Below are 21,251 nucleotides of genomic sequence, written 5' to 3'. Positions count from 1 at the left end.
TTTGAGGTGTCACCACCCTTTAACAGACAGACGCACGCTTGTCGCTGCTGCTTTAAGGATGCAGGTGCGGCTACAGCCCACACAATTCACATAGACAGAAAAAAAAAGAACAATATTTTAATTGTTTGTGTAGCACACTTTGAGGGTGTCACCACCCTTTAACAGACAGACGCACGCTTGTCGCTGCTGCTTTGAGGATGCAAGTGTGGCTACATCGCACACAAGTCACAAACACATTAAAAAATAGTTTTTTATTTTTTGGAACATTTTGAGAGTTACACCACCCTTTAACAGACAGACGCACGCTTGTCGCTGCTGCTTTAAGGATGCAGGTGCGGCTACAGCCCACACATTTCACAAAGACCGAAAAAAAAAGAACAATATTTTAATTGTTTGTGTAGAACACTTTGAGGGTGTCACCACCCTTTAACAGACAGACGCACGCTTGTCGCTGCTGCTTTAAGGATGCAGGTGCGGCTACAGCCCACAAAATTCACATAGACAGAAAAAAGAAGAATATTTTTATTGTTTGTGTAGCACACTTTGAGGGTGTCACCACCCTTTAACAGACAGACGCACGCTTGTCACTGCTGCTTTAAGGATGCAGGTGCGGCTACATCGCACACAAGTCACAAACACATTAAAAAAATAGTTTTTTATTTTTTGGAGCACTTTGAGAGTTACACCACCCTTTAACAGACAGACGCACGCTTGTCGCTGCTGCTTTAAGGATGCAGGTGCGGCTACAGCCCACACATTTCACAAAGACCAAAAAAAAAAGAACAATATTTTAATTGTTAGTGTAGCACACTTTGAGGGTGTCACCACCCTTTAACAGACAGACGCACGCTTGTCGCTGCTGCTTTAAGGATGCAGGTGCGGCTACAGCCCACACAATTCACAAAGACAGAAAAAAAAAGAACTATATTTTAATTGTTTGTGTAGCACACTTTGAGGGTGTCACCACCCTTTAACAGACAGACGCACGCTTGTCGCTGCTGCTTTAAGGATGCAGGTGCGGCTACAGCCCACACATTTCACAAAGACCAAAAAAAAAAGAACAATATTTTAATTGTTTGTGTAGCACACTTTGAGGGTGTCACCACCCTTTAACAGACAGACGCACGCTTGTCGCTGCTGCTTTAAGGATGCAGGTGCGGCTACAGCCCACACAATTCACAAAGACAGAAAAAAAAAGAACAATATTTTAATTGTTTGTGTAGCACACTTTGAGGGTGTCACCACCCTTTAACAGACAGACGCACGCTTGTCGCTGCTGCTTTAAGGATGCAGGTGCGGCTACAGCCCACACAATTCACAAAGACAGAAAAAAAAAGAACAATATTTTAATTGTTTGTGTAGCACACTTTGAGGGTGTCACCACCCTTTAACAGACAGACGCACGCTTGTCGCTGCTGCTTTGAGGATGCAGGTGGAATCTAGACGGGATTTGGAACCGAGGACACACTACCTCCATCAATTGTCTAAATCCCACTGCACTAATGTCGGATACCGGACGCACGTCTAACACCAACATAGCAGTCAAGGCCTCAGTTATACGTTTTGCTTCAGGATGACTGCTGTCGTACTTCATCCTCATCGCTAGGGACTGTTGGAGGGTCAATTGTTTAGTAAAAGTAGTGATGTTCCTACTTCCTCTCTGGGATGATGAACAACTCCCAGCAGCAGCAACAGCACTAGGAGGAAGTGGTTCTTGATCTTTCCCTATTTTATTTTTATCGGAGAAAGTTTGGTCCTCCATTTATGTTATATTGATATATTATATATACGTGCGGCTAAAGCGCACACAAACACAGAAAATATTATTTTATTTTTGCTGGAGAGTAGTGCACTTTGTGGGTTACACCACCCTTTAAGAAATGAGCCAGCCGGCTCTTTACTTATGGGACACAGGCGCACGCTTGGCGCTGCTCCTTTGTTGATGCACGTGCAGCCACAGTGCACACAATTCACAAACACAGAAAATAATTTTTTTTTAGGTTTGGACTGGAGTGTACTTTCGGGGGTTACAGCACCCTTAACGGTCAAGCCAGCCGGCCCTTTACTTATGACACAGGCGCACGCTTGGCACTACTTTGTTGATGCACGTGCGGCTACTGCGCACACAATTCACAAACACAGAAAATAATTTTTTTTTTGGTTTGGACTGGAGTGTACTTTCGGGGGTTACAGCACCCTTAACGGTCAAGCCAGCCGGCCCTTTACTTATGACACAGGCGCACGCTTGGCACTACTTTGTTGATGCACGTGCGGCTACTGCGCACACAATTCACAAACACAGAAAATAATTTTTTTTTTGGTTTGGACTGGAGTGTACTTTCGGGGGTTACAGCACCCTTAACGGTCAAGCCAGCCGGCCCTTTACTTATGACACAGGCGCACGCTTGGCACTACTTTGTTGATGCACGTGCGGCTACTGTGCACACAATTCACAAACACAGAAAATAATTTTTTTTTTGGTTTGGACTGGAGTGTACTTTCGGGGGTTACAGCACCCTTAACGGTCAAGCCAGCCGGCCCTTTACTTATGACACAGGCGCACGCTTGGCACTACTTTGTTGATGCACGTGCGGCTACTGCGCACACAATTCACAAACACAGAAAATAATTTTTTTTTTGGTTTGGACTGGAGTGTATTTTCGGGGGTTACAGCACCCTTAACGGTCAAGCCAGCCGGCCCTTTACTTATGACACAGGCGCACGCTTGGCACTACTTTGTTGATGCACGTGCGGCTACTGCGCACACAATTCACAAACACAGAAAATAATTTTTTTTTGGTTTGGACTGGAGTGTACTTTCGGGGGTTACAGCACCCTTTAACGGTCAAGCCAGCCGGCCCTTTACTTATGACACAGGCGCACGCTTGGCACTACTTTGTTGATGCACGTGCGGCTACTGCGCACACAATTCACAAACACAGAAAATAATTTTTTTTTAGGTTTGGACTGGAGTGTACTTTCGGGGGTTACAGCACCCTTAACGGTCAAGCCAGCCGGCCCTTTACTTATGACACAGGCGCACGCTTGGCACTACTTTGTTGATGCACGTGCGGCTACTGCGCACACAATTCACAAACACAGAAAATAATTTTTTTTTTGGTTTGGACTGGAGTGTACTTTCGGGGGTTACAGCACCCTTAACGGTCCAGCCAGCCGGCCCTTTACTTATGACACAGGCGCACGCTTGGCACTACTTTGTTGATGCACGTGCGGCTACTGCGCACACAATTCACAAACACAGAAAATATATTATTTTTTTAGCACTTGGGGGGAGCACCCCTGATGGACAGAGCACCCCCTGGACAACACTACAGCACCCCTTTAGGACTGGGACACTGCACAGGACTTTGGAACTGACTGCACAACACAGTCCAGCCAGCCCCTATGGACTTTGAAGTAGTGGACACAGCCCCTATTAACAACAGCAGCACAGCACAACACAGCCAGCCCCTATGGACTTTGAAGTAGTGGACAACAGCAGCACTACACTACACTACACTACACAGCACTAACTCCCACCCTCCCTCTTCACTGTCCACAGCCGAGTGAGAAAATGGCGCCGACGCGGGTACCTTATATAGGATCCAAAACCCGCGAGACTCGGAAGGCGGGATGATGACGTTTTGCCTCGATGTCAGATCCGAGTCAGGCGGGAAAAGTCGAGCCTGACTCGGATCGGACTCGGATCGGGGGGGCTCGGGGGGGTTCGGATTTCAGAAATCCGAACCCGCTCACCCCTAGTTATTTTACAACTCTTGAGATCCTGCTCAAATGAAAATGTGCCATGTTCCACCTATAGTTTAGTGTTTCTCATTATAATATAATGTATTATGAAACTTACCTGTTGTATAGCAGTATATCAGGAACCCATATTTGATCAGAAGGAAAACGAAGGGTTTGAACGCCAGGGAATTCTGACTGGTCCCATGTCAAGTAGAAGTCATTCCAGTACTGGTGAATAAACAATAGGACATTGGTTATGTTTGTGCATTGTGTAATAACCCTAAGCACTATTTATTGATAAATACTGCAGCAATTCCTGATATTATATCACATCTACTATCTTGAAAATAGAAGATGATCTTATGAATTATTGTTTCTCATGCAGCTGGGGGAGTTAGAACACACCAGCTAGCATGTGGCTAATGATGATGTAAATTATATGTAATTAGTTGTAAGCAGTTCCCTTTGGGCCTCGCAAACATAATGGGGCTCATTCTGAGTTGAGAGCAAAGCAAAAAATATAACTTTACACTAGGATAAACCATATTGCAATGTAAATACATCTATATATTTGCATTCAGGGTAAATACAGACTGATTTTGCATGTAGCCCACACATGCTAGGCATCTTTATTTATACACTGCAATATAGATCTGAGTTTGGACACACCCCTACCAAATCTAAATCTCTCTGCACATTTTCTATCTGCCCTGCTGATATGATGTGACTTACAGTATGTGCACTTTCGAGTCTGAATCGCTCTATGCATTACAAACAGAAGACTTGTATACAGATGACTTGTATACCTTACTAACAAAGTCAATGATCACATGTTTGTTTTGGAATGGGTATGAAGATGTATGAAGATGCCAGCAGCCTGAAGGGAGAAGATCCCGACAGGGCAGGTAAGTACCATATGCTTCCCCCTCTCCCCCCTAACCCTCCCATAGTGTTGCCTAACCCTAACCTCCCCCCTAGTGTGTAACCCTAACCTCCCCCCGGGGGTGCCTAACCTTAACCCCCCTTACCACGCCCTAAACCTAACCCACTCGGGGGGGGGGACCTAATCCTAAAATCCCCATGGGGGTGCATAGCTCTAACCCTCCCCCTCAAAACCTAACCCTGCTACGCTCCCTAAACCTAACATTCCACCTCGCGGCTAACGCTAAGGGCGCCCTGGACTTACCTCGTTCGGGCTGGCAACCTTCGGTGTTCCGGCATCGAGATTAAGATAGGTGTCTGTATTTCGACGCCTATTTTAAGTTCCTTGTCAATTTAATTGACTCCCACCAGGTAGAGAGGGTGGTTTTCTTATCCTTGTGGGCACTCTCAACAACACCTTGTGCACTCTTACTACTATGTATGCCTCTAACCAGGACCAACGTGCCTTTTTTTACTAGGTTAGATACTCTCCTCTCCCATAAGCGGCAGGGGACTTTAATGCAGTCCTTAACCCCACATTGGAAAGATCTGCTTTGATGGATCTGTGAATCATGGCATAATATTGAAATATTAATAATAATAAAAAAAAGTAACAGCTAGTGTAATCACAGTATATGCATAGAAATAATAATAACCAAATAACTCAAAATAGAATCACTACTAGGGTATGAAGATGGACTCTAGGGCATAACTGTCCTCACCAAGCTGTTCATATATAAAGCCAGATCACTGGAAAGACATCAATAAAAGCAGTAAACAAATATCCAAAATGGTAATAAATAATGATAACGTGTCAAAGTCCAATAGGGAATATCTGCCACAGCTGATAAAAAGTGGAACAATATATTAGTGGAAAACAATAACCTTGCAAAGCCTTCTGTACCTCCCATTAGTTCACCTGTATTAGAATGCAAACCAGAGTGACAGGATGTGAGATTAGTAACATGAATTTGCAGAAGTTCCTGTGTCTCCTTCTATGAAGTCATGTGATTTATTCCCATTGACTGGATGCCGAATATTTGGGAGGAGGATCTAGCTAAGCAGAACATTTCCATGGTTGACTACTGTACCTAGTAGTATCCCTCAGGCCCACGGGCCTATTCATCATCGGAGGCCGTGTGGCCTACGATGATTAAGTATTGTTCTCGCTGCGAGGGGTGTTTAAGCATCCAACTCACAGCGGGGGATAGTTTACAGCGGAGCATTTCATCATTGCTCTGGTGCGGGAACAGCTGCCCCAAAAAGCAGTTGTCCCCTCGGTTAGTATCGCAGCTACAGATGTAGCTGCATTACTTATCTCTCCCCGTCGGCCCGGCTACGCATGCGTGACCCGATCCGCTCGGATCCCTCTTCGCATCCCCGGAACTCCTTACCATCAGAAGGAGTGGAACTACTAGAGCAAGCACCGCCTGAAGATAGCGCTTGTTCTGAACAAACTAACAGGGCAATTCAATTTGGAGCGAAAAGTCAGTTTTTGCGATAATTTCGTACCGATCATTTTCGCTGGTTTTGGTTTTACACCGTATTCAATTTCAAAGACTTTTCGCAGGTTCGAAAAGTCTTTGAGAAAAAACGGGGATAACTTTTCACCACTGAATAGGTGGCGAAAAAAAGTGCAGAATTGGGGTTTAGGGGTGCAGGCTTAAAAAAAATAGCCTGCATTCCTGGGAATGTCATTTTAAAATAAACTGTGTCAAAAAAAGTTTAAAAAAAAAATAGAGACACCCCAAAAAAAATATTTTAAATTTGGGGTGAAAAAATAAAAAAGGGAAATAAGTGTTTAAAAATAGGGAAATAGGTTCAGGGCTATTCTGCAAGTATGCGGCAGGTGTATTCTAGAATAGGCTATTAGCGGCAGGTGCATATTTGCAGAATTTTTAAATAAAGACTTTAGGGACTTAAAAATATGCTAGTACCCATTTTCATGTACCCCAAATTTGATGGGACCACTTAAAAAAACAAAAAAAAGTGCTCTTCTGCAACACTTCTTCAATGTCGGGAAAAAAACACCTTCCGCGGCTATTTAAAACCCCGACTTTCATTTACAGGCTAAAACGGGGGTACCCATAGTGATCCCCCATGTTTTTACAGCTTTAGGGGGTCCTACAATTTATTCCAGGTAAACTTCGTTTTTTTTCGCCCATCCTACTTTGCCGGCTCCCGTTTTTGTAGCTTTTAAATTGAATACGGGGATAAAGCCCGATACTTTATCCCTGGAAAATCTCCGATGTGGAGCGAAAAGTCCAGCACGGACTTTTCGCTCCCATATTGAATACCCCTCTAAGTTTGCTATATATCAGGGGGTCCTATCGGACCCCTGATGATGAATGGCCCGGTAATTAAAATATGCAAAATCTAGTGTTTCCGCATGGTTACCGGGCCATTTATCGATGATGAATAGGCCCCTCAGTATGAACAGAAAGTGCTGGATCTGACTACACACACTCTTACAAAAGTTTTTTTCTTTTATACAGTGTTAGGAGCCGCAACAGTGGATCATCTTGGTGGCAGGTCCCAGCTATATTTGTCACTGGGACACTCTCAAGCCGCATCTCGGTGGTCATAGCTGCACCTTGGCCCGCATCACAGCCTGTACATCTATCGGCTCTCAAGCCGCATCTCGGCAGTCATATCCGCACCTCGGGCCGCATCACAGCCTGTACATCTATCGGCTCTCAAGCCACATCTTGGCGGTCACAGCCGCACCTCAGCCCACAAGGCCGCATCACAGCCTGTACATCTATCGGCTCTCAAGCCGCATCTTGGCTGTCATAGCCGCACCTCAGCCCACAAGGCCGCATCACAGATTGTACATCTATTAGCTCTCCAGCCACACTACGGCTCTCAAGCCGCACCACGGCCCTCAAGGATGTTTCTGTCATACCTCGGCCATCAAAGCCGCATCTTGTACCTAGTCCTTGTTTGTTTTTGTATGTCTAGTTTATATCTGTTATTGGCCTGTGTTGTCCTTGTCAGTTATCTTGCCTGTTTAGTCTAGGTTTTTTATTTACCAGTCCTGTCTGGTCGTGTCCTGTCTAAATCCTGCAATAACATAGTTCAGGTCACTCCTGTTGTGCAGCCTTTATTGTTTGTCACCTCGCTCCTTGTCTAAACAACCCAGCTGCACCATAAGTCCCAATACATTCCTGAGATCTTGTCATCTGTTGCTGCTTGAGTACTGAGTCCATATCATCAGTTCTTGTACCATTCACTCACAGTCACACTCCAGTTAGTACCAGTAGTGGAAGGACTGCCTTATTTCTGTCATGTTCTTGGTCAGCAGTCCTGCGGTCTCTCGTCGGTTGTGTAAGCCTCTATTGCTGGAGGCGTAAGTCCAGACGGCCACCTATGTACCGGTGTATAAGTGAATCACTAAGGGAACAGCAGGTGGCTGTTATTGTTGGAAGATCCCCTCCCTGACTCTAGAGGTCTTACACAACCGTGCGAGAATCGTAGCATACAGACAGTGGATGGCAGTACACCCAGGGCCGACGCAGACTCTGCTCAGCAGAGTCTGCACTGCAAGGTGGTGCCAGGACGGAGAGGCACTCTCCCTGCAGCTGCTGCTCAGAAAGTTGTTCCTGCTGCCGCTGCACCTGTCACACTGTATGACAGGCAGCGGCAGCCTGCTACAGTGAAGCATAACCGAGCCTCAGATGCTCTTCACCCTGCTGATCGGGAGGCGGCTGCCTATGCTGCACCTGCGCTCAGTGCGGATGCCCAGGGATACCTCCCTCATACGCCCCCAAAGTGACGAAAATAGGGGAAAGCTGCGAGGCTCTGTCCCGTTTCCAGTAGGCTCCGCCCCTTTCCCCACAAGCCACACCCCCTTTTCGGCTGCGCGCGCCTCCGCCGCGCAACCTGTCCCTCTTTGTTATATTAAAATGTTGGGAGGTATGCCTCCCTCCTTCCTGCCTCAGAGGTCTCACTCTCCACCCTGACTGTATTCTGCCCTATTGAAGCTCCTGTCACTGTCCCTCACTGTTTCCTGCGTCACCGCAAGTCTCTGCCCCATCCTTGACTGTAACTACTCTGACTCTATCCATTCCAATTGAAATACTCAGCTCCTGTCCCTAGCCAAGATCCCGCCTCTCACACTCAGTGCCCGCCCCCTCTTCTACCATGTGTGACTATTCCTATCTACTCCCTTCTGGCTAAGACCCCGCCCCTCACCCAAGACCCTGCCAACTCATATACCCTCTTTTCTAATCTCCTTCCTGTCCCTTGCTGAGACCACGCCCCTTTGCCTCAAGTGTACGCCCCTTTCTTCCTGTACACTGGAGTTTCGCAGGGAAACACTTTCTCCGTCTGGAAAGGTAAGTGCTAATGGAGGGGTGAAAATGTTTCAATGTTATCTAAGGATGGTATACTTATGCAATGGGAGGGAGTGTATTTGTTTTCTCCTGGTGGGGGGGGTAATACTGTGCTGGGGCTTAGTGTGTGTCCATGGATATCATATGTGGGTCATTATCTGGTGGTCACTTGATGCACTGCATTATTTTACGGTCATTGCTAAGCTCTCTGCATTATCTAGTGGTCACTGCGATGTTCCCTGCATTTTCTGGCATTCAGTGCAACACTCTCTGCATTATCTGTTGGGCACTGTGGCACTCTTTACATTATCTAGCGGTTACTGCAATGTTCCCTGCATTATCTGGCATTCACTGCAATACTCTCTGCATTATCTGGTGGACACTGCAACACTATCTGCATTATCTGGTGGACACGGCAACACTCTGCATAATCTGGTGGACACTGCAGCACTCTCTGTATTATTTGGTGGACACTGTGGCACTCTGGGCCTGATTCAGACCCGGTCGCAACCGGGTCGATGGTGGGCTAATGCGTATGCGCACTCCGTCGCTCCGGGTCTCGCAACAAAGGGGTCGATGTAGAGTGACAGCTCGCCCCCTTTGGTGGGCAGGCCGGGGGAGTGGCTGCCCAAACGGAGGCGTACCCATGTGAATGCCTCCGTTTGGGGGCGGCCCCACTGACAGAGCCGAACTCTCTCTGGGGCTTGCGGCCACAAGACCCTACCACAAGGGTCTTGTCGCAAGCCCGATGGTCGCGATGGTCATGACCATCGCGACCATCTTCCTGGCCGCTCGCTATAGCTGTGGGTGGTCACCCACAGCTATGCGAGCGGCCAGGAGGCCGTTCTAAAAAAAAAGAAAGACCCGCCCTGATTCAGAGCGAACGCTCTGTCAGAGTGTCCGGCTCTGAATCAGGGCCTCTGGGCCTGATTCTGACCCGCTCGCGAGCTCTGAGTGCTCGCAAGCGGGTCGATGGTGCCCTAGTGCGCATGCGCATGACGGAGGGAGCTCTGTCGTGCGCATGCGCGAGACCCGAATAGCGACGGCCAAGCCGTCACTATGGGTCTCGCACCAAAGGGGGCGTGCTGTCGATGTTGATTGACAGCACGCCCCCTTTGGTGGGCATGCCGGGGGCGTTGCTGCCCAGACGGAGGCGTTCCCATGGGAACGCCTACAGTCTGGGGCCGGCCCCACTGACATCACTAGTGATGTCAGTGGGAGTGCTTTTGGCTCTGATAGAGCCAAAAGCACTCCTGGGCTTGCGGCAGCGAGACCCTACCGCAGGGTCTTGTCGCAAGCACGAAGGTCGCGATGGTCTTGACCATCGCGACCATCTTTTTGGCCACTCGCATAAGCTGTGGGTGGTCACCCACAGCAATTGCGAGCGGCCAGGAGGCCACTCCAATAAGAGGTTGGAGGGCCCAGATTCAGAGCGAGCGCTCTTATAAGAGCGTCCGGCTCTGAATCAGGCCCTCTGTGCATTATCTGGTGGACATTGCGGCACTCTGTGCTTTATCTGGTGGACACTGCGGCACTCTGTGCATTATCTGGAGGACACTGTGGCACTCTGTGCATTATCTGGAGGACACTGTGGCACTCTGTGCATTATCTGGTGGACACTGCGGCACTCTTTATTATCTGGGGGTCACTAAAACACTACAGTATCTGCATTAACTAGCAGCCACATTTACTTTAAAATGAACTCCACCCAAGCTAAACAGTGCTGCAATCTGCTTTCGTACTAAAATGGGCCTGCCTCAAACTAATAGTACATGAATTTATATGAATGGTAAGTAAAGGTGGGTACACACCTGAAAGATATATCTGCAGATGATGGTCGTTCATACACACTGAACGACCATCATTTATGCAGCAGCTGCGGGTCCTGCTAGCAGGGAGGCTGGTTGGGGCTGCCCCCTCCGCATGGCTGCCCCTGTGTGTGTACGGGGAATCGGCTGATCGCCTGTACACACTTGTCGATGGACATATATGTCTGAAGATATATCTGTCCATTGGCTGTGCACAGCCGACGAAATATGCATATCGTCTGTACACACTGGCCGACGGCCAGCAGATATATTGGCTGATCAATTAATCGGCCAGTGTGTACCCAGCTTAAGGGACATTGGACCTCATTCAGAGTCGGTCATTGCGGCCGCACGGTCGTAAGGGTAAAGGGGCCGGATATGCAAATGATGCACTCGCAAGTTGCGTCCTTAAGATCGGATCGTTAGCTGGCCAACCAAGGGGAGGATGCGGCCGTAAGATAAAAAATACGACCCCTTCTCGTACGCATTACACGTCATCTCCGGCCATATAAGGATTAATCGAGACCATCGGAACTGGTCGTAGAGCTTAAGGTTGACCATACCCTCTCTTAAGCACTACGATCAGGTCAGTGTACAAACCACCCATGTCACATGTGCCATGACACTACTCTGTTAATTATGCACTCCCATATAACGCCGTTCTGCATAATTAGGCACGCCTGCGTTCGGATCTCCACTCCCCCGTTTTCAAGCACCTTCCCCTGTTACCACCCACAAACGCCTCATTCTGTCACTCAAACTACCGACCTGGCTGTGTTCAAGGAGAGATAAATTTCTGATCGTAGCAGCTAGTTTGCGCACGCGCATTGCGAACTTTATGCATGCGCAGTTTAGCGAATATCGGTGGTGTACGACCGTGCGGCCGCAACGACCAACTCTGAATGAGGTCCTTTGACTCATGTGCTGCTGCCTGAATAAATTAACTGAGTTTGAGAACCTGTGTCCTATAGGTTTACTTGCTGTTTAAAATGTTTGAAATTGCTTGTTTTTCTAACAGCCCAGAGATGGCAGAGAGGGTGACTTATGTGGGCTATGTCTGTTGCCAGGGCCGGCACAATACGGTAAGCCAATACAGTAAGCCAACCCTGCACAGCGGTGCCACTGCCACCTTCTCCATTTGCCAGGCACTCGCTGATATTTTGTTACCAGCAGACGCCCGGCGGATCCCTCCCTGCAGCCAGAGGATGGAGCTCACCCCTGAGTTCCACCTTCCAGCTCCCACAGTGTGTGTAGAGAGAGACATCATATCTCTCCCGTAGTGCCGAGGGCGAGGAGCTGTCGGACAGCGGCGGGTGCAGAAGCCAGCTTCAGGTAAGTATAGTGTATCTCTGTGTCATTATTTTTAGGGGGCATTATTGCTGTATGTCATTATGTGTAAGGGGCACCATTACTGTGGGCATTGTGTAAGGGGCACCTTTACTGTGGGCATTGTATAAGGGGCGCTACTACTGTGGGTATTGTGTAAGGGGCACCATTACTGTGGGCACTGTGTAAGGGACACTACTACTGTGGACATTGTGTATATGGAGCACTACTACTGTAGGCATTGTGTAAGGGGCACCGTTACTGTGGGCATTGTGTAGGGGCACCTTTACTGTGGGCATTGAATAAGGGGCACTACTATTGTGAGTATTGTGTAAGGGGCACCATTACTGTGGGCTTTGTGTAAGGGACACTACTACTGTGGACATTGTGTATATGGAGCACTACTACTGTAGGCATTGTATAAGGGGCACCAATACTGTGGGCATTGTATAAGGGGCACTACTACTGTGGGTATTGTGTAAGAGGCACCATTACTGTTGTCATTGTGTAAGGGACACTACTACTGTGGGCATTGCACATAAGGGGCACTACTGTGGGCATTGTGTAAAAGGCACACTACTACTGTTGCATTACGTGTATAAATGGGCAGTACTGTGGGCATTGTGTATAAGGGGCACTACTGTGTATCATAACATTAGGTGTATGTGGTTTAATGTGAATCAGGGGCACTATGTGAGGTGTATTTTTCTACTGTCTGGAGTAATTTGAATTGGGGGTACTATTATGTAGCCATGTCCCTTTCTTGTGAGATCATGCACCTTTTTTGTGGTGCACGCTGAAGGCTTGCGCTGTCCCTTTATAAAAGCTAGAAGAGAGGGCGCAAATGTACAGTTTGCAGGGGGGTCGCCGAACACTCTAGCACCAGCCTGAGTACACCTACCATATAAACATGCTCAAGGTAGTGTGGTGTAGGTAACAGTGGTGCAGGTTTCCGCTTACTGATGGAGCAATCATGGAAATGTTTTCTGGGAAGTATATGTAGCCTAGTGCAGAAGATGCTGGGATTTGGTGTTGTCCAGCCATCAAACAGGCCATTTGTGGTACGAAAGACCAACAATATAAAGGTCGACGGTAATGGGTCGACATGCAATAGGTCAACAAGGACAAAAGGTCGAAAGACAAAAGGTCAACAACGCAGAAGGTTGACAGCGTTAAAAGTTTGACAGATTCAAATGGTCGACACATTTTGTTTTGTAATTTAACCACAATCCTAACTCTGGTGAGAAGGTGAGAAGGAATTGGTTTGGTGAAACGGAAATCTGAAACCAGGGTAGTTTACCATGAAAATGTAAAGGTATCCCACTAACAAAACTTGTACTTAAGAAAGAATTAAGTTTCTCATTGCAAGTGTAAAAGCTTATTTGAGGAGCTGGAAGAGTGTTCCCGTTTCAAGGTCATAGAGATTGTTTTTTTTGAGAAAAAAAAAATGCAGTTTTATTTTTGCAGCAGAGCGAGAGAAAGATATTTTTTTAATATGGCATCGAGTGAGTTGCCAAGAGTTAAGAAGGTAGTCATTTAAAAGAAAAAATATGTTTAAAGGAATGCAACAGAGGATGGGGAATGAGGGTAGTGTAATGCGGGATCTAGGAATAATAATAAAACAAAAGCGTATGTGATTAGGAATGACCAGTATGTATGCAGTTATGAAAGACAGGTACGGTTAAGAGTGTGAAGTTTGTTGCAGGGTGGAGTGAGATGACCGGATGGACCTCTGGTCATTTCCCCATGGCTGGCACATTTAACCAATCTGTTCTGGAGGCTTTGAAAGCAACAATTATTTTGTCTAAGTTGGTGAAGAATAGGGTTAAGCATTTGCAATGTCTGGCAATATGGCAACAGGAGGCTAAGAGGTGAAACAAGGTGGCAGTCAGCCAGCAGCGACCCCGGCTCTCACAGCTGGCCCGACTGACCCCCCTTTTGTTTTTTATTTTGTTTTTCTTTTCAAGATTTGAACCCCAGAGACTCCTGTCCGGTGATGACAATGTTGATATAACGCTTAAGCTTATTGCTTTCTCTATGCTTGCTTATTTTAATTAATAATCATTCCAAGATTTGTATCTCACAGACTATTGTCTCTGAAGCTAACTTAAATGTCTAAGCTACTGTTATAGTTATGCCTGTTTATTCTAATCACCAATTTGTTTATGACTATTCCCCAGAAGTGAACTGTTAGATCTGATTCAGCTGATTCAATTGATGATTATTACTGATATTCGTTTTCTTCCTGCAACTAATCTCACTATCATTAGCAGGTTCAATGTGTCCTGGATACCTTGTGTTTATCTGACCATTTATTGTTTGTGAGGACTTCACAGTTTCCGGATGTTGTCACAGAAATCTGTCATCATGTGCAGCATCATTCACAGCTAAGAAATTGTGCAGTTATTTATGTTTCCACATATACTATATTATCCTGTGTGTTGTTGAAGGTGACAGAGGTACACATTTTAAAGGTATTACAAGCAATATATCAATATATGAGTTTATAAAAAAAAAGCAAAATTGAATCTGTAGACACTAACATTGAGTACAAGTTAGATAAGGTGGGTATGGAGACTACCATGAGTTGACTGGGGCTTTCACCTCTGGTTTTGTCTAGCATCCACATCACTCCAAAGCAGCCACTTAACCTGTGCCTTATGAGCTATTTTTTGGAAAACTGCCTATCCTTATTGTAAGTCCAGCAACGGACTTGTCACTGTTATATGATTTAACTATGGACTATGTTATAAAATTGTCACAGCATCTGAAGAAAAGCAAGGAAAGCTTATGAAGAGACTCCCAGAAGAACCTTATCATGGAGTCCAGTCTGGAGACTATGTAATGGTGAGAAATTTCTTATATTCTGGTTGTCTCATAGATCGATGGCAAGGCCCGTTCCAGGTTCTGCTAACAACCTCGATGTGGCTGAAAAGGACAATTGGATTCACAAAATCTCACTGCAAGAAGGTTTTCGACCCGGCGGTGAGGTCAGTTAAAGCCAAAGAAGATGCAGATAAAGACATTGACTGTGACTTAAATCTAACGAACTTATTTGATGATGGGCCTGATCAAAGTCACAGTTCAGGCCAGGATAAGGTTCACAGAATCGGGGACATTATTAGTAGTGTTCTGCGGGTTGTGAACAAAGAAAAGGAAAGATGGCTATTGGTGATCAAGTGTATCCATTGATTGGGAAAGTTATTTCCATTTTTTATTTTTTATAGTGAATAGGAGCTGACAAGGACTGGTGACTGATGAGGACGGTGTGGAGAGTTATCCTAGGGGTATTGCCAGGGTCATATTGGTAGACTCCACTCCTATTTTGAAACTCATGATCATAAGGGATATGGTTTTAATCACATTAAGAGTCATAAAAGACGCACACACTCATTTTACTACTGATACTCCCAGGTATAGGTACACATCAGAGGATGGTCAAAAGACCAAGGTGGAAAATTCTTAATAACTCATATATAAAAATAATTAAAATGTTTGAAAAAGAAATACATTATAGGTAAATAAGGTCTCATACTGGTACTAGGTGCAAGATACATCTGATGAGGTATCGGGAAAAAAGGAGCCATAACTGTAAGGCAAAGGTGTGAAGGGTTGTCTCACAATTCCAAGGTGTATATGTAAATACTGTGGTTTAAATTCAGAAAAGGGGTATACAATGGTGCAAAGACAGCATCTCTGTACACACTGACACTTCTTCCCTTAACACTTATTATGAGCTTATAGAAAGAACAATAACGTTGATTGTTGGGTATGTAGTCACCGTGTCATTCAGGGAATGTTGTGCTAATGTCTATTTCATTGCACTCAAATCAAACAACACTTCACTCACTATGTGGAACTCACACACTTGAACCTTATAATGTCTCAGGTTCCCTACGTTTAAAATTAACAAGGTATCCAAGGTATGATCAGGACAACATCATGTGTATTAACAAAATGGTACAGGAGCTGAAGGTATTTATTTGGGAACCAGTGTTTGTAACACAATCTTACAAGGCGGATCTTACTGAATTAAACTTGTTTGGGGATCTTTTAGAAATTATTAAATACACAAAACCTAATAAAAAAATTATATGTGAGTGCATTAATAAACTGTGTAATAACAGAAGGAATGTTGGGGTACAATTAAACATACAGTCATCATATCGCAGAATGGAACAAGCAAGAAGAAACCATGGATGAAAAGGGTGCCCGTTGTAATGTTCCTTATAATGTTTTTTCTAACACATTGTCTAATAAACCATGACACTACCAAAGGGGTTATATTATATGTGTGGGCATAAGGCTTATTGATGGTTACCGGTGAATTCTTTTGAAATGGGTCTTATAAGAACATTGCTGCTTGATGAAAAGGTAATACAACAGAAAAATCTAAAAGAAACATATGAAATAATTACTGTGTAAGAATGGTAAATAGAAATACAAATGGTATATGGAAAAGTACAAGCACATCTTTACACTGTCCCAAAGTTATAAGGTTGGTTTAGGATTTGGTAACATAATAACATTTGGTACATAGGGAATTAATAAACAATATCACAGACATTGTGGTAAGAGAGTTTCAAGCAATAAAACATTGAATTAAAATGCAGCACACACTACCTTACAGCTGTGACTTTGGATATTGTGTCACATTACAAACCGTATATGAGTTAAAGTGTCATACATACATCACAAATTCTTATGAGGAAATAAAATAAAGGTTAAATGAAATTATTCAGGTTAAAAATGAATTTGCTGAATAAACATGATGGTGTGATTCGCGGCAGTTGGTTCACCTGGTCGAACCCCAGTACCTAGTTCGCATGGGTTGGAACTTGGTTAAGCAATGTTATGTACACATTGGGAAGATTAATATTTTTTGTCATGATAATGTTGTTGATTTTCTATATGTTAGTGAAAGGCTTCAAGAAGATGTGCATTAAGTGCATTAAGAAGAAATCAGACGATGCAATTTATGAGAGATATGAACTTTTTTCGGTGTTATGACCCCTCAAATTTCATGAGGATGGAACTGATAAAGCCGGAATATGTGACTGTACATATTCCTTCAGCAATTCACGAATATATGCATATAGAAATGATTCAGGATATATATTAGTTGTAAGTTGCGGAGGACGTCACATGTGTCGAATGGCCTCAGGCCTAGAGATGAGGTTTACCCTCTCTCTAAAGTAGGCAGGTGTTTGTCTGAAGCAACAGTTATTATTGGTTAATATTGTATAATCTAAAGGTATAAGTGTTATTACAGGAATAGGTATAAGTCAGAACTGTGGAAAACTATTTCTTCTCTAGCAAGACAGCATAATGGGTTAGTTGAGTATGAACAGACTAGGAGACAGTAGGTCTCAGATCTGGCTAATCAGAATAGCCTTGGCCTATATGCGGTCACCAGTATTTTGAGAACATAGAAAGGAGATTATAGGTTTTGTTATGATTAATATATAATCAGTGAAATGTTTAGTGCGCATGACTAATGAATTAATTAATTAATATTCGCCATTTTATAATATGTTAGTAGCAGAGAGGAAAAAAGTATAAAAGATTGATAAAAAAGGGGAGGGGTGGGTCAGTCGGGTTGAGCAGGAGAGATCGTACGGGGCGCTGGGCTGTAAGACAGGGCTGGCTGTCACCTTGTTAGTCTATGCTAGGCATTGCAAATAATCATTTTGTTACTGTTGCTGAACTAATGTGTTTTTATGTTATAAGTCTGCTTTGACAATAATACCATAATACATGTATAATTGATTTGCTTTTTAAGTAAAACATTGTCATTTATTTTAAAGTTGGTATTGGTGTGAATTATTCCATTTCTTCTAATAATAAGTAAGGTTTAAAAATAATATCCAAAACACCTCGCGATATCAGAAGTAACCTAGGGCATTGAGTGTGGGACGTTGATTAGACCACAACCAGAGAACCCAAAGGCAATTTGATATTAGACCCAGCCCAGTATCAGATACATGTACTCTTTTTCATAGATACAGCTGTGCATTGCAGAATGTTTTTCCCTGACTTTTAATCACTGTAGGCAAACTCCTGACAGATCTCAGTAAGAAATTGATTAACTGGAATAGTGTACATCCAGCTGCGATTTGGCTTGTCAAACATTGAAAAAGGCTCTGGGAAGTGCTCTACTACTGAGATGCTAAATACAATAAAGAATTTTATTGTTTATGCTGGTGAAACCCAGTATGGCCTTGGACTGTCAGTTGGGGACTTACACAGTTTTTTTGATTAGGGGTCTGTTAAATCGGGATTTAGGGGTCTATTTACTAAGCAGTGTTAGGAGAAGTGAAAAGTGAAGAGTGAAAAGTGATAAGGTACCAGCCAATCAGCTTCTAACTGCCATCTCACAGGCTGTTTGAAAAATGACAGTTGGGAGCTGATTGGCTGTCACCTTATCACTTTCACTCTTCACTTTTCACTTCTCCTAACACTGCTTAGTAAATAGACCCCTAACTGTGGTATGTTACTATTTTTGTTTTTATTTGTATAGCTGTGAATTCACTGTTGTAACTAACCACAGTCCTTTAAATGGCCACAACATGGTTCTTCAGTTTTATGAATGTCATTTCATCCACAGGCAAGTAGAGGCTTACAACCATAGAGATTGACCACCTCATCAGGAAGATCCAGAACCCGTGGGTAATGCTTATTGCTTAGTAAGCTCAGAGACTCTGGGTTGCGGGTCACCCACGTGGATTAGAGAGGAGTATATCTGGCTCTCTTCTCCCCACCCTTACACATGACAAGGGAAAGTTTGTAACCATATCTTAGGCATGCTGGTCCTATTTTGTGTATGTCAAACTTATATGTGTAAAAGCTCATTGGTGATTCATGAGAGTTAGGTGGTATCAATTTTAAAGATTCTGTAATCTGACACCCCTACACCTCTGCCCTGGATGACAAATACAATCTCCACACTGCGATCCACACAAACCTGTACTCCGCCTCTCCACATACTGAAAAGGAAATATAATTTACAATTCTTACTTCTATGGCTATTTTCCACCACAGCAAACATTTATGACAGAACCTAGCCCCTCTTGACCACAACCTGCCCAGACAATAAATCAAAGCACCCGATTATAATAATTATGACTCATTCCTCTTAAGCCACAACACTCAATTAATACACGGTTAATAACTATTCCTCCCAACCCCTCAATTAATTACATTTATGTTTAGTAAACATGAATCCAACCAACCAGCCTTGTCATTAAATTAATATTAAGCATTTTTAATAAATAGGTATATTTCTCACCAAACAGGCCAAAAGTATTGATATTTACTGTAATACACAAACCTCCTTTATCTCCAGCCGCCCCTTACATTAAATTATTTGCATTCACATTTAATATGTCATGCTCCCCACCCCTAAAAAGGCCCCATATAATTTATTACCTCAGAACTCCTGGCATTCAATTAGTATTCTCTACATTTACTCGAGAACCCACATTGCATTAATAATCCCTATATTTGATAAAGAGCCCTGATACACCTTGATATCTGACTACCTCCCTTTTAAATGAAAGATTCAACTCATAACATTAATACTCTCCACCAAGCCCCTATATAATGCTAAGGGCGTGATGTACTAAAAGGTAAATGCGGGCAAAAATCCAAAAACGGCTGTTTTTGGGAATTTGGACACATTTTCCATATGTACCAAGCTCTGAAATGCGATACATTCCGGAGCTTCAACCTGGTGGACAACGTCATCTTTAGATTGTTGTTGTACAATAGAAGCCTTTAGGCTTCTATTCGTGTTCTGCACTGAGAGGAATCCAATCGGATATTAAAAAGAATGATAGATTTTTTTTTCATTAGTTAGAGTTAATGGTTGTTGAAAGTATTTCCTGGGGTCAAACTGTACAGAAAAGGCCTTCTTTATAATTTATTATAATTAGTAGTCTATAATTTTCCCAATGATAAATGTAAATTCGGTGTGCTTCTCAGTTGTTACAGTATTACATTCTTTTTATTGTAATAACAATACCCATCTCTAATTCTGTAATTATGATTTTACATAGAGACATAAATCTTATTACGGCATGTATTTGTTACGTTCTGGCGTATAGTGATTATTTATTGCTTCAAAATATATTCACAGGGTTCCCTAGAAGCGATGCCAGACGCGTGTTTCTCCGGAGGCTTTGTCAAGGAAGCTAGTACACACATAATAACTCATTAATAAATGTACATACAAGTGGTATTGCACATTGCACAAATGTGTATTTTAAACTTGTTCCTACTTTACCTTTCCCTTTTATTTTGCTGTGATTTTATACAACCACTTAATTAACTATTAAAAGTTATGTTATATTGTTATTTCATTGCGAGACATTGTGCACTCATATAATGGACCCTTATTTGCATGTTGATTACCTCATATATCCCTGAATCGTACCCCTTCAGATTAATTCAGTGATACTGAGGTATCCGAAGTGTATCCTTTCTGACTAGGGAGATATCACGCACATATCAATCTCTGGTGTGACCCCATTTTCCCCTTTCCCTTCTCTTCTTGTTTGATTTAATTAAAATTACTTCTAATCATTAAAGTATGCTTTTTGAAAAATACTGTAATTTTCAATTCAATAGTGAGATATAGGGGGAATTCAAGTAGCTGTGATAATTTAATGCATGTTAAGTTATTGCACCCTTCGCAGGTTTTTATGCATGTTGTGGCTATATGTGTTTGCGTTTTTTGCGCAATCCTATTGCAAAAGTCGCGATGCGGCATTCACACGATAAATTTTCATGTATTCTGCCACGATAAGTATTGGCAAAAATGGGGAAATCTGCCTGTACCCTACAATAAGGCAAACTAATATAGGACAACAATATAATAGTGTATTAGTGGCCATAATAAAAGTATTTAGGGTTCTTAGAAAGGGTCAAATTGCTGTTATATACATGTTTCTAAAACACTGAAATAATGATAGAAAGCAAGTGCTTTTAGGCCAAATAAATGTTGTTTTTAAGTTAGGGATACTAAAAATGCCTATTAGTAAATATTTGTGTAAATTAAAGCCACTTTAAAAAAAACCTTTCAAAATGCGCCTCTAACACCCACCTGCAATCTTAAAAA

The 21,251-nt window shown here is 43.5% G+C and overlaps 1 protein-coding gene across 3 annotated transcripts in view; it reads right to left on the bottom strand.

Moving 5' to 3' along the window:
- LOC148513720 (neuronal acetylcholine receptor subunit alpha-7-like) overlaps window positions 1–21,251 on the bottom strand; it is a 248,064-nt gene that overhangs the window by 130,045 nt on the left and 96,768 nt on the right. For all 3 annotated transcript variants that reach the window (XM_088481464.1, XM_088481466.1, XM_088481465.1), the window contains one exon: window positions 3,863–3,972. In XM_088481464.1, coding sequence (XP_088337590.1) covers window positions 3,863–3,972 — 110 coding nt within the window. The remainder of the gene's footprint in view (window positions 1–3,862; window positions 3,973–21,251) is intronic.

Source organism: Taudactylus pleione, unplaced genomic scaffold, assembly GCF_031769625.1.
Source record: "Taudactylus pleione unplaced genomic scaffold, aTauple2 ptg000273l, whole genome shotgun sequence".
NCBI lineage: Eukaryota > Metazoa > Chordata > Amphibia > Anura > Myobatrachidae > Taudactylus > Taudactylus pleione.
This window is presented reverse-complemented; position numbering and strand designations above follow the sequence as displayed.